The following is a 14,526-nucleotide window of genomic DNA, read 5'->3' on the forward strand; positions in this document are numbered from 1 at the left end:
TTCATTTTCTTTTCAATGATCTTTCTGTATTTTAGTCTACAGTTCACATCTGAGAGCTGCTCAACTTTTATTCGCTTTAAAACTTTCTTACATGTTATTCTTTTCAATATGAAATTCAATTTTATCTTGCTCAAAACTAAATAGTGATCACTTCCAATTTCAAATCCTCTGTACTCTCTGGTGTCCTGCACCAGGGAGAAAACATCACTATCAACAATAACATAGTCAATGAGACTTTTCTTATTCCTAGCCTCTTTTCTCCATGTGAATTTGTGCACATTTTTATGTTGGAACATGGTATTAGTAATAACCAGTCCATGTCCTGAGCAAATCCAACAGATATTTTCCATTATTATTAGCTTTGCTCTTTTCTCCAAATTTTCTGAAAATATTTTTGTATGTCTCACAATCATTTCCTACTCTGCTATTTAGATCCCCAACAAGGACCAATTTTTCATTGTGTCAGTTGCTTTTTCTAAAGCCTCAAAAAATTCCTCCACTTCTACCTTAGTAGAACCTTCTGTGAGACCATAGGCACAAATAAGTCTCATTGTCCAATTCCCCATTCTCATATTTGCCCACATTACTCTACTTGAGACTGACTGCCATTCAAGAAGATTAACCTTGTATTTTGTGTTGATTACTATGGCTACTCCTTCTTTTCCTTGATTGTCATTGCCTGAATATAACATTTTGTATTTATTGCTCAGAAAGATCTCACCAGTTTTGGTTTTTTTTATTTCAGTCACCCCTATTATGTCGATCTGGTACTTATCTAATTCCTCAGCTAGCTCCATTTCTTTGCCATTCAGGCTTCTTACATTGATAGTACCGATCTTTAACTCTGGTGATGTTGAGTTGGGGTTTGTTTTCAGATTTGTTCCAGTAGCTGACTTTTTGCTGTTCGCACTGGTTCCCTGGCGAAAACAACGGGGGCCTTGCTTAACCGAGCGATGCCCCAGCCGGCAAAAAAAGGCTATGTGGAGATCTCCTCTCAGTTATACAGCTTTGATGTTTAAATTTGTGTTTGATACATTCTTAGTTCTTGTTTGGACAATAAGTTTTTTGCAACAAAAACTTATTAACTAATCTATAGCACATTTAGTACCATGGGTAGAGAAAGGAGAGAAAGGACTTTATTATTATTTTTATAATTATATATTTATTTGATATATTTCTACCATTATGTTTCATAGAACTGAGTTGTAAGTGCAGTGAGAAAATAATTTGATAGCTTGCTTTTATTTTATTTCTTTGGGTCAAATGTAGGCTGTAGATGGTAAAAAGATAGCATGACCTTCTGTCTGGCAAAAATGACCTGTGATACACTGTCGAGCAGATCAGAATTAAAGTGGCTATGAGCAACAGATTCAAAGACACTTCCTCCTTTTCTTGCCTGTGACCCTGTTTGGATCTTACTTTGTCAGTGGGAACAGGTCAATGATTGTGTTGGCATCTAGAAGAAAAACATCAAAGTGGTGATGAACCTCACAGGAACTTTCAAATACACAAATATACAGTGGGCTCAATTGCAACCTTAGTGCTGTTCATTTCTATTTCTGGTCCTCAATTCAGTTGTTCTGATAGAAAGTCAGATTTTATCTTTCTCAAGTACTGCCTATCCCAGATGTAGTGTTTGTGCATATGTTCACACTCTGAGAGGATGAGATTGAGAGATTATCCAGCCAAAGAATGTCAAAATCTTCTTGAGCTGAAAATCTCTAGTCCCCGTTCTTGTCATATTCATTTACTGTCTCTGTCACTCTCCTAATTCTACCAGCCATTCTGAATTTTTAGACTTCCTCTCGTTAATGTCAAAATCATCCTTGGAGACCTTAACATACACAACGCCATCTGGCTTTCCTCCTCTAGCTGCACACAAAAAAAAAAGCAGCTAGTTACTTGACATTTACCAATGATCTTACATAAATTGTTCACATGTTTGACACAATACCAGATAATCCATGCTTTTACTTTCCAAACATCCTCTGTCTACTTCCTCACTAGGTGACCCAAGTATGCTGTGAATAGTGTTTTTTCTTTTGGGTAATTCAAACCACAGTCTGTACCTGTCTCTTCTTTCATGGAACAATACTTTCACAAAACTGATCTATGATCTGTCTGCCATTATAATAATGTCAACTGGGATGATTGTAGTACTTCATTCCTTTGATTGGACCATTATTTCTTGCCTTCCAACATAAGGAAACTGCAATGAAAGAATGGGAAATGGTCATAGGATGTTTGCAGAAAGTAGTATCAGATTGCATATCAAGAGTTAGTAAGATAAATCAGGTGAGAGTTAAATAGCTGAGTAATTAAGCAAGAGTTTCAGAAGAAGAAAATGTTATGTGATGCAAATAAATTGGGTGATATGCAAATTAATAATTGCAAGATATTCAACAGTTAAGCATAACCCAGCACTATCTACCAGCATTAATGGGCATTACAACATTAAATTCACTTATACCATGTATTGCTGTGTTCTGTTTCAACCGCTAAATGAATTAATTTATGAAAATGCTTAAAATAATCACAACATGCTCTGGTTCACAGAATTTTTGTGTTAAAAGTCAAAAATAATTTGAAACTGCAACTTACTACTGTAGTCGTTTTTCAGTTTTAAAAAACCCCTGCATTTTGGACTGATGTATGCTGATTTCCCATATTTAACATAAACATTTCACACATTTCAGCTCACAGTGCTATCCTATGGGCATATAGCACAATCTGCTACACTGTTATATGACTGCTTATATCACTGTATCAATTTTAATGTAATATTGACTATTCTAACATTACAATGATGCAAATAAAATTAATAAAAAAAATTACAAGATATTCACCAGTTAAGCATGACCCAGCACCATCTACGCATTAATGGGCATTTCAATTTTAAATTCATGTATACCATGTATTGCTGTGTTCTGTTTCAACCACTGTTAAATAATGAACTAATTAACAAATATGCACGAAGTGCTCTGATTCAAAGACTTCTTGTATTAAAAGTCGAAAATAACTCAAAACTGCAAAAAAAATCTGTATTTTGGACGGATGTGTGCCAATTTCCCATAGTGAACATAAAAATTTCTCACATTTCAGCTCCAATGTTATCCTATGGGCATATAGCACAATCTGCCACATTGTTATATGGCTGCCTACTGCTCATATCACTATATTGGCTGTGCTAACATTACAATGATGCAAATATGAAATATATGAGAAGGGTTATCAATTGGCTGATGATCATGACAAAGCACAGTGAAGAAAGCTGACAAGTATGATGAGAAAGATATACAGATTATGAAAGGAAAGAGCCAATCTTTTCTGCAGGTAGATATCTCTAGGTTCTAGGTATAGTGAAAAATTCATCATCATCATCATCATCAAATTCCTGCCATGTACCCTCAAGGGGTGTACAGGATATGACAGTACTACATGAAAAAATTACATCATTACTAACTTCCTATCTATAATTTTCCTCCAAATCAGTCTGTTACTTGTCAAGACTCCAACATTATCAGATCTTATATTTCTATCGTCTAAGGCACTTTGTACCGTATCAATCCACCTATATCTTGGTCTTCCTCTGGGTCGTTTTCCTGCCAACCTGGCAGAGAACACTTGTTTTGCTAATCTTTCCTCTCCCATTCTATTTAAGTGACCATACCATCTGAGATTAGCTCTGCTAACGCATTCCTGGATGCTGACAATGTCAAGTTCTTTCCTAATATCCTCATTTTAAATATGATATTGCCATTGATGCCATCTGTTCACACCTCTAATCTTTCTCAGGACTCTCATATCTGCGGTCTCTAGTCTTTGGTCAAGTGTTTTACTTCTGACCCAGCTCTCAGATCCATAAGTTAAAATTGGTTTGAACACAGTCTTGTATACAGCTAATTTAGTGTTCCGACTAATTTCTTTCTTATTCCATATGAATTTATTCAATTGACTTCCCACGACACCAACTTTGCTGATTCTGTTGTCTATTTCTATATTTAGTTTACCATCTTCAGTAAAAATTGTGCCTAAGTAGCTGAAATGTTTTACTTGTTCCACAGGTTCTCCATTCACAACACAGTTGACATTTTCAATGATTCTGCCTATTTTCATTGTCTTTGTCTTTTTATTGCTGACCTTCATACCATATCTATTACAACAGCTATTCAATTTAGTCAGAGAATCTTGCAGACTTGTAGCGGATTTATTTAGAAGTATAACATCATCCGCATAAAGCAAAGAGCTGACATTAACGTCTCCAATTTTGATATCAGGTTTAATACCACATTCCTTCATAATGTGATCCATATAGATAATGAATAACAGAGGGGATAATGTACATCCTTGTCTCACACCAGATTTAACATTAAACCATCTTCCTGTACTTCCTTCAATTCTAACTGCTGAATCACAACTCAAATAAAGACTAAGTATTGCTTGATATAATGCCCCATTGACACCATATAACTGCAGCGTATTGAATAGCTTCTCTCTTGGCACCTTGTCATATGCCTTTTCCAAATCGACAAAACTTAAATACAGATCTTTGTCATATTCCCATGCTTTCTCGACTATTTGTCGTAAAGTGAAGATCTGATCCTGACAGCCTCTATTTGGCCTGAATCCAGCTTGTTCTTCACCAAGCTTTTCTTCCACAATTCTTCTCAACCGTTTCTCAAGTATACTTGCATAGATCTTGCCAGGAACACTCAGTAGGGAAATACCTCTGTAATTCTCACATTCAGTTTTATTTCCCTTTTTATATATGGGTACTATGAGAGCTCTACTCCAATCATCGGGAATTCGTCCCTCTGTCCAGGCTTTCTGAACTATGCAGTGCAGCCACTGTAAGACTCTTATACCACCATACTTCAGCATTTCTGGTCGAATATCATCTACTCCTGCTGCCTTTCCACATTTCAAGCCTTTGATGGCTTTTTCTACTTCAAGTATGGATATGTATTCCTGACTGCATGCCTGGTCAGTGTTTTTTATCACTGTGCTGTCATCACTGCTTGTTTCATTTAGCAGTTTTTCAAAGTAATTACTCCATACTTCAAGGATATCTTTTTCTCCTGTTTTCATTTCACCTTTATCATCTCTAATTCCTTTTACAGCACTCTTTCCTCCATTCCTAAGCTTCTTCAACAACCTCCAGAATATTTTGCCACCTTCTTGATATTTATTTTCTATATTCTTGCCAAAGTCCTCCCATGACTTTTGTTTAGCTAGTTTTACACACTGTTTAGCTTTCTTACATTTGTCTCTGTATTCTGTAAGAGTAAAAGCTGACTTATTTGCCAGGAACTTTTGATATGCTTTCTTCTTTTCCTTCACTGCCTCTTTAACTTCCTGTGTCCACCAGGGAGTTCTGATTTTTTTATCCTTGCACACAACCTCACCACATGCCTCTCTGGCAGAATCAATCAGTGTTTCCTTCAGAGTTTGCCACTGAATCTCCAAGGTTTGATTCCTGTTCTCAAACTCTTTCATTTTCTTTTCAATAATATTTCTGTATTTTAGTCTACAGTTCACATCTGAGAGCTGCTCAACTTTTATTCGCTTTAAAACTTTCTTACATGTTATTCTTTTCAATATGAAATTCAATTTTATCCTGCTCAAGACTAAATAGTGATCACTTCCAATTTCAAATCCTCTGTACACTCTGGTGTCCTGCACCAGGGAGAAAACATCACTATCAACAATAACATAGTCGAAATAACATAGTGAAAAATTAATTTTATTTAACACTCCTGTGAAAATGGTGATTACTATCCATTGTGTTTTTTTTTCCCCTTAGGATAATTAGGTCTTTATAGTATATTACTGCTGAATATCATGTGTTTATTATATTTGGTATCGTTCCTGATATTTTGTATTATATAATATATATATATATAATACAGGGTGTTCGGGATAAATTTGACAGTTTCGTAAGGAAAAAGAAAATCTTCTTTGTATCTATTAAATTTAATGAATTGACAAAAAAACATTACAGGCAGAGTTAATTACAATACTATCAACAAGATTTACTCAAAATAACCACCATTAGCATCGATCACAGCTTCAATTCTGCTTCGGAACCTCGAACAAGCTGATGCTACAGTCTCCCTGGGAAGGGCCGCAAAAACTGTTTTAATTTTATCCATTAACTGGGCTTTTGTATTACTGGAAGTGCGATTGGTGTCTTTTTCAACTGCGCCCCATACAAAATAATCCATGGGGTTAAGGTCTGGGGAGTTTGGAGGCCAATCATTTGGACTGGTGAAGTCGTAGAAATTTTCAGACAACCATTTTTGACTTTTCCCAGAGGTGTGGCAAGGGGCCGAATCCTGCTGCCATACATACGGCCTACCATTGGCTACCCTTGTTATCCAGGGCTTGACTACAGTTAGCAACTCCACGAACAAAGCCTGAATTCCAATGCCAGGGTTCTTCAACACCTGTTCCTGCAGATTTGCGAGGAATTCTGCTGTACGAACGCAATCAGATCGTCTGCTAGGGATCTTTCTTCTTGCTACATCCTCGTAGTCACCATTGCAAGTCTCTAGTTCATGCCTGATTGTTTTTACTGTATTCAGGGAGCATTGGGCAGCAGTCGTAATATCCTTATTTTGATGGCGGGCACGAATCATCATGATACAAGTTATTCTCTTCCATGATTCAGGTGGGTTCCAGCTATCCATCCTTTCTGACATCTTGTATATGAATGAAGAAGGGTCCAAACTTTTAAATGAAGAGAAGTGTGTGTTAATACATGTAACTTACGGAAAAATATAATTAATTATAAATATGTCAAATTTATCCCGAACACCCTGTATAATAATTTATTGTATAATAAGTATAATATTAAAGTAGTATCATAAAATGTTGCCAAAAACTCACAAGAACAATAAAATAGAAATAAAGAGGAATGGTAGCCTGAATAATGGAATCATAAACAAGGATGCTTGTCCCGTTGAACAGAAGCATGTCATTTCTTAAACTAATAAGGATATTGAGAATGAACTAACTTTAGAAGTATTGAGACTAAAACAAATTGTTAGATGTAGAATGAGGGAATTGGAAAAAGTCAAAAAAAATTATTAGAGAGGCATTTGATGAACAAGGAAGTGAGCAGCAAAAAATGCACTGAATCAGGTACGATATTACATAATGATGATTGTGTGGGTTAAAAATCATTACATTCGAGCCTGTGACTACTTTCAAAGTGATTATGATGAAAGTATGATTATGTGCTCATGAACAGAGATCTGAAAGTTATCCAGCTGGGTCATCAGACTACAAAGGTGAGTATACAAAACAGCATGGAAGTAACTTATTGTATCTGAACACAAATGCCAGGAATATTAGGCCAGATTATTGACATAGTGAGACATGGCTCTTAGAAGCAGGTATACTAACTGGTATTTAGTGTGAAGGATAGAGTATTTTTAGGAAGGATAGACAGGCGAGGAGGGAGTGGGGTGCTAATGATATTGGATTCTTTGAGTCCAATTAGGGTAGAAAGCTATGGTTGCAATATTAGTGATGATTTTCCAGCACATTTGAAGCTATGTGGTGTGAAGTGGGATCTAACAAGATGAAATATATGGTGGTACTATAGACGTGGTAGATCAGTTGCTGATAACAATGAAATGCATCACCAAATATCTGTTAGGTTTATTTAAATTAAAATCATCCATGATGATTAAACAATTAATCATCATGGATGATTTTAATTATCTGAACACTGATTGGGTAGCAGTGGTCTCATAAGAATGAAGCTGGGAGATAACTTGTTAAGCAGCATGGAATAGAAGGAACAGAAGGTGATGATCATACTGTACTGATCTTGAAAGTGGCTAAGTAACAGATATTCCATTTAGTAAAGGTTACATATTCAACTACAAAGCAACAATTTATGACCAGCTCAAGAGAATACAAGGTTTGATCCCATGGTATTGGTTGCAGAGAAGATCTCGGTAGTGCAAGAGAAGTATTAAAAAAATACATCAGTAATGCAATACTAGAATGTGTCCCTACAGTTCAGCAAATAAACAGGGGGTAGGAGTGAAATGGATTTTCACTCTTAATAAACAAGAGATTCTTTAGAAGATGATGTGTAAGAATACCATATGAGGATGATGATGAAAATTATAAGGCATAGGCCAGAAGCATTACAACTATTGTATTGAAAGCTAAGTATTGTAAGCTCAAGGCAACCCAAAAGAATTTTATCATTATGCCATAAGTAAAAGAAAGAATAACTGCTGAATGCTGGTGGTATGCAAGTGATACCACTCTCTTTTGACAGATGCAGAAGAGATTTTTCATTTAATGAGTGCCCATTTTGCTAAGAACTATCAGCCTAGTGTATGCAATACTGAGGTCAGTGTTATCTCTTTCCTGGATGAAGAAAGTCAGGTGTATGAAAAGGTACTAGAGCTGTTGCATAAACTGAACAGGAATTTGGCAATGGGGCTGATGGGATATTGCCATGGATCCTAAAAGCTTATTCAGCTGAACTGGCTGTGCCTATTCCCTGTCAGCACAGGGAATATTTCACAGGAGCGTAAAAATTGTATGATAATCCTATCACAGGTAGTGCAAAGACCGATGTGTCACTGACCTATCAGTATGTCTAGAGTGGTAGTGGCGAAGATTTTGGAAATTGCACACAGAAACAAGTTAACAGAGTATGCTTTGCAATGAATAATATGGGTTTACTGAGGAAGTCATGTTTGCATAGCTTGCATAAATTTTATTATAATATTATGGTTGAGTTAAACAAGGCAAAATATCATGATACATTTGGATTTTGCCAATGCTTTTCACAGGAGACAGCATGGAAGGCTGTTGCATAAGTTGAAAGATATGAGATTGGATTATAAACTGCTAGTTTGGATAAGAGGATGGCTAACTGATAGATATCAAAAAAGTGGTGTATGAAGGATTTGAGTCTGCATGATTTAAGGTGAGCAGTGGTGTATCCCAGTGATTAATCCTTGGTCCATTGTTATTAAATCTTTACATGGTGACATCAGGAAGGATTTGACAAGAGATTTACTGCTATTTGTCGACAATGATGCAAAGATGTCAATGCAACTGACATGAAGCACTTGTAGAATGATTTGAATAAGCTGGAATTGTGTGTGTGAAAGTGACTGTTAGTGAAATGTCAAAGGTGGGCTTATACTAGAAGAAACTGATCAGATTAGAGGATAATTACATCACTGAAACAGACATTGACATTTAAGGATAAGGAAGACATTTTTCATCTTTAAGGCTTTGATATCTAGTTTTCAAGGTATAGTAGAGAGGGGCAAAGGAGGATGTTACGATGATATAGGGACTGCAAAATATACTCATAGATTATGAGGACATGTTGAGAATTTGTGGACTTGCAGACAAATGGGAGGAAAAGAGGTGATATGATAGAGACCTACAAACTTCTGAAAGAGTCATACCATATACTAGTAGATGAGATATTTAATTTTATGGAGGATGTGAAGAGGACATCCATGGCAGTTGAGAATGAATGTAGTTAAGAAAAGGGTGGTAGCTAGATTTTTCTTCTCTTAAAATGATATATGATTGGAATGGCTTACCTTTGGAAGTAGTGAGCACAGATAGTGTGAATGAATTCGAGAGAAGGTATGACAGGTTGATGTGGTTGGAGTGATATGCAGCCTTCCTCAAGTCCCTGACTCCCAGGAAGTTTCTTGTAGTAGTAGTAGTAATAATGATTAGTCAAGTAGACCAAATGAAATCACAAAGTTTATTCATTAAAGTTGTTTCTTCCTGCTTACTGTAAAACAATTTGATTTACTTTGCAAACATCATCTGGAGGTAATGTGACTGGTGTGATAGGAATTAAGACAAAGGTAGATGAACCAACAGTGTTTAGGATATTAAAAAATTTCAGTGTGAATATTTCCAAGGAGTTGGATTAGATATCTGCCGATGTGTTACAGGAAAGTGTGAGAGAATTTAGTGTCTCTAACCAGAGCATTTAAGTCGGGTGTCAGGCAAGTGAAAAGAAGCCAAATAGTTCTTCAAAGACTCCAAATTATGGCATAATGATTATGCCATAAGTAAAAGAAAGAATGAATGCTGGTGGTATGCAAGTGATACCAATCTCTTTTGACAGATGCAGAAGAGATTTTTCATTTAATGAGTGCCCATTTTGCTAAGAACTATCAGCCTAGTGTATGCAATACTGAGGTCAGTGTTACCTCTTTCCTGGAAAGAGGTAAAATAACTGCTGAATACCTTAACCACCACTGTGGAGTGGTGGTTAAGGTATTGTAAAAGTTATGGCTAGAATTCATGAATGGACAGTTAGAAATATGATACTCTCTGGAGAGCAGCATGGCTTTATGGGAGAGAGAGGAATCTTGTGTTGGTAGTTTAATCATGTTCTGCAATAAGTGATAGCTGAGTTGGATCCACCATGGTATTGATGGAATTTGCAAAGACATTTGCAGGATGTTGCATGGAGCTCTATTACAAAAGTTGGAGCAAATAGAGATAGTTGTAAAGCTGGTGACATGGATAAGAGGGTGGCTGATGGACAGACATTGGAGAGCAGTATATGATTGGAGTTGTACTTGGACCACTATTCAGTTTGTATATCATTTGCTGTAGATAAACCACAAAGAGCAACAGTTAAAGGTTAGGTAGAGATCCAACAGGCTGGTTTGAATAGACTGGAAGCCTGGGCACAGGATGATGGCTGATGTCATTGTAGCATACCAGAATATAAATTATGCACTTTGGAGAAAGGAACTACATGTTATGTATTACATAAATAAAACAGACTGCAAGAAATCAAAAGATTGCTTAGATATTAAGAAACACTACCAAAGTGCATAATTTATATTCTGGTGTTAAACTGTGAATGAAATTGTTTTGTATGTTTTTATTCTTCATTCACATTTAACATAATCTACCATATACCAAGCAAGGCTTGTTTAAATATTGTTTGTTAGTCCCTTGCTTAAGATTTATTATTCATGTATTATCCTTGAATTTTATCAGTTATTATTTAATTATATAATTTTAATGTATATTATACTATTGAAAGGACTCTGTAGTAAATGACATTTATCTTATTACTTTATTCCTTCAATAATATTATGAGGAACTATGTATGTAACTTTTATGTGCCTTATATAAACTGTAACATATGTTTTATTATTAATATTTGTAAATGAAAGTGAAGGAGAAATTAAGTAACTATAATATTTTTATTTATTATTTTTCATTACTGAGTGTAAAGGTATAACCTTATGTAACGCTAATACTTATGTTTACCTTCTGTTGTGGTTGTTACCATAGAGATAGAAATAAAATAGAACGCGCGAGCTTCGATAATTGGGAGAAAAGGAATTAATGAGTTGGACGAGTGAACAAGTTTAAGTTTGGAGAAAGAATGCATATGAGCAAGAGATAAAAGTAAACAAGGACACTGAAGGGCAGGAAATTCAAGGGAGTAGTATTCAGAAGTGTACGGAGACAAGGAGAAAACTTATAGACATCTGAAAGTAAAGTCAGCGGCTGCCGTAATAGGATAACTAAAAGACCGGAAGATTAATAGAAGATTCAGAATAAATCCACTAAGTTTTAGAATTACTATGTATTCCTATGTCGCTTTAAAGAAGGATTGTACAAAGCTCAACTTGTTATGCAGTAGTAAACATGGAATAATTATTCTGCCTTATGCTAAGCCCGTCAAGAATTGTGTAGCGCGATAAATAATAATTCAGTTATCTCCTTGAAGAATTCTTTTGAATAGTGTTCCATCGGAGTAATAAGTGAATATATTTTGAAATGTGCTCACATTGAATCTAATGTGGTAAGGATTAATCCCGGTGAAGGATTAAATGATAGCTCCATCTTGAATATCCTAATATTTACTGTGGCGTTTCACTGAATTTAGCCGAAGTTAGAAGTTTGAAAGTAATTCCCCTTGAAGTAATAACTGCTGTGATTAATAATGTTATAAGTGCTTGCTAAGTGTTAAATGTAGAGTGTAATTGAGTGATACTAGCAAATTTATTTAGCAAGAGATTCTGTAGTATTGAATAGTGTGAACAATCTTTGTTATTGAGAGAACTGTGAATTTAGTATCTAAAGATTTGAAGTCTAATTTAATATGAATGTTTTGACCTGAAGAACCGAGTTAATTGTATTATCTTATTTTCGGAGTTAAATTTATGTACTTGTCATAAAACCTTGTATTAAATGTTTTGTTTTATTGATTTCAATATTGTGTGATTTTTTTTCATTGCACCGTTCATAAAAAGTTCGAACCTTGTGGGAGCCCTAAGTGTAAAATGTTAAATTCGGCCTGTCTGAATAAGGAGACTGCTAAGTTAATTGAAGATTGATTCTACTATTTTACATGGGCTAATCTAAATATAGAGTGGTGCAGTATAAATATAAATTTCCTTATATTTTGATTAGTAATCAACCAGCAATTAATTGATTTTATTAAGAACAACATTACAACAAGATGGTGAACCATAGAGCCAAGAAGGATGTTCCAACACTGGTATGCTATAATGACAGCATACATTTATATTCTGGTATGATACAATGATTATATTTATATTCTGGTATGTCAAGGGTGGGCTTATACTAGAAGAAACTGACCAGACTAGAGGATAATTACATCACTGAAACAAGCATTGACATTTAAGGATAAGGAAGTCATTTTTCATCTTTAAGGCTTTGATATCTAGTTTTCAAGGTATAGTAGAGAGGGGACAAAGGAGGGCATTATGATGATATTAGACTGCAAAATATGCTCATAGATTATGAGAACATGTTGAGAATTTGTGGACTTGCAGACAAATGGGAGGAAAAGAGGTGATATGAGAGACCTACAAACTTCTGAAAGAGTCATACAGTTTGTTGAATTTATCAAAGAACTCTTTTCTATCATTAAAACAATATTTTTTCATATGACTATTCAGTATTTTGCTGATACTATTCGGGTTTTATTGCCAGGAATGATTGTGAACCACAGATGTATATGTCTATCTATGGTTCACATTGAGAGTTCAACTTTATTTTTTAAAACCTTTTTAAACTTTTTGGCATGCTTTCATTTTAATCCTCCAAAAGGTAAATATTTTTATTTTAGTTTCACATTGATCATTTATTTAGACTATATAATATTTTATCCTTTAGGATGCTTATCAGGTGGTCTATAACTGGCAGTATATTCATTGTCTCCTTCTCTGGATCCACTTAATTTCCACGTTTCATCCTAGTAATATTTTGAAGCCATTGGTGTATCCCCTAGTTCAGATATCCATAGGAACTATCAGGTAATAACTTATTTTGGCTTATTTGTGTATGTTGAGAATGAAACTAAATCTTTTTGTAGGTATATTTTTAAGAATAAGTAGAAAATGCTTGATTTTGTCTCCATAACTTAATTCTGAAGAATGTAGTCTAATTTTTAATCTTTAATTAGAGCAAAATTTAACTGCAGTTCCAGAGAAAGTTCATTAGCTAGTTTAAAAAAAAAAAAAAAAGCATAAACGAGATGGGCATAAGTGAGCAATTCATCCATCAAAATTTAAATATTTAAACACTTGGATGATTTTTGAAATACGATTGTATTGTTAAATTAGTTTGGAAGGGGAAAAATCCATTACAGAATTTTTAAGATTTCGTTACATTACTAAAGAGCTGCTGGGGAAGAGTATTTCACCTTTCATTATACTGTATTTAAAAGGTTTCTCACAATAGCCATTTCAAATCCTAGTGTATTCCTATTGGGGCAGGCAGAATGTTGGTTGCATTAAGCTGTCTCTGGTGCAGAATAATTTGGATTAGTAGTATTTATGTTGTTCATAAATTTCATAGAAAGATCATGAAAACACTTCAACTTAAAGCGGCTTCATAGCCTTAATGGCTTCTTTTTATGTGAATTCCACTCTTGAAGGTTATAACCTATCATGCATCAGTACTATGAATGGGTGGGCTAAGAGTTAAATACGCCAGAAACTGCTCTAGAGGCTAAACATGGGACTTTTGGCATAGTACAATAGTTTTAGGTGTCTTTATACCAACAAAATTCAAACCAGCCAACATCCAGTCTTGAAGTTCTCCATTTTTGGCATGAATATCTGTGATATATTCATGAGCTCCTCCAAGGAGTCATTGCGAATGAGTAGTCGGGAACCTTTTTAGTCACTCATGCTAAACTATGTATTACCTCCCTTTGAACATGTTCATTGAAGATGTGCTCATGTCTAATGGTAGCCCATTTCATCTTCTTCTTCTGCAGCTTCTCCCACTTAAGTGGGGTCACTGTTGATAATGAGTCTCATCCACACCTTCCTGTCTTGGGCTGTCACCACATCCAAGTTCTTCATCCTCAAGTCCTCTTCTACCAGCTCCCTCCATCTCTTCTTTGGCCGCCCACGCTTCCGCCTTCCTTGCACATCCATCTGCATGACCCTTCTTCCCATATATTCGTCTTCCCTCCTCATCACATGACCAAACCATCTCAACCTGGCCTCC

The 14,526-nt window shown here is 35.3% G+C and overlaps 1 protein-coding gene across 1 annotated transcript in view; it reads left to right on the forward strand.

The window, feature by feature from the left end:
- Noc2 (Nucleolar complex protein 2) overlaps positions 1-14,526 on the forward strand; it is a 173,640-nt gene that overhangs the window by 97,582 nt on the left and 61,532 nt on the right. Inside the window, exon 10 of the mRNA XM_090407937.1 lies at positions 13,183-13,322. Coding sequence (XP_090264063.1) covers positions 13,183-13,322 — 140 coding nt within the window. The remainder of the gene's footprint in view (positions 1-13,182; positions 13,323-14,526) is intronic.

This window comes from Typopeltis vanoorti, chromosome 2 (assembly GCF_054136105.1).
Source record: "Typopeltis vanoorti isolate ZY-2024b chromosome 2, IOZ_Tvanoo_1.0, whole genome shotgun sequence".
Lineage (NCBI taxonomy): Eukaryota > Metazoa > Arthropoda > Arachnida > Uropygi > Thelyphonidae > Typopeltis > Typopeltis vanoorti.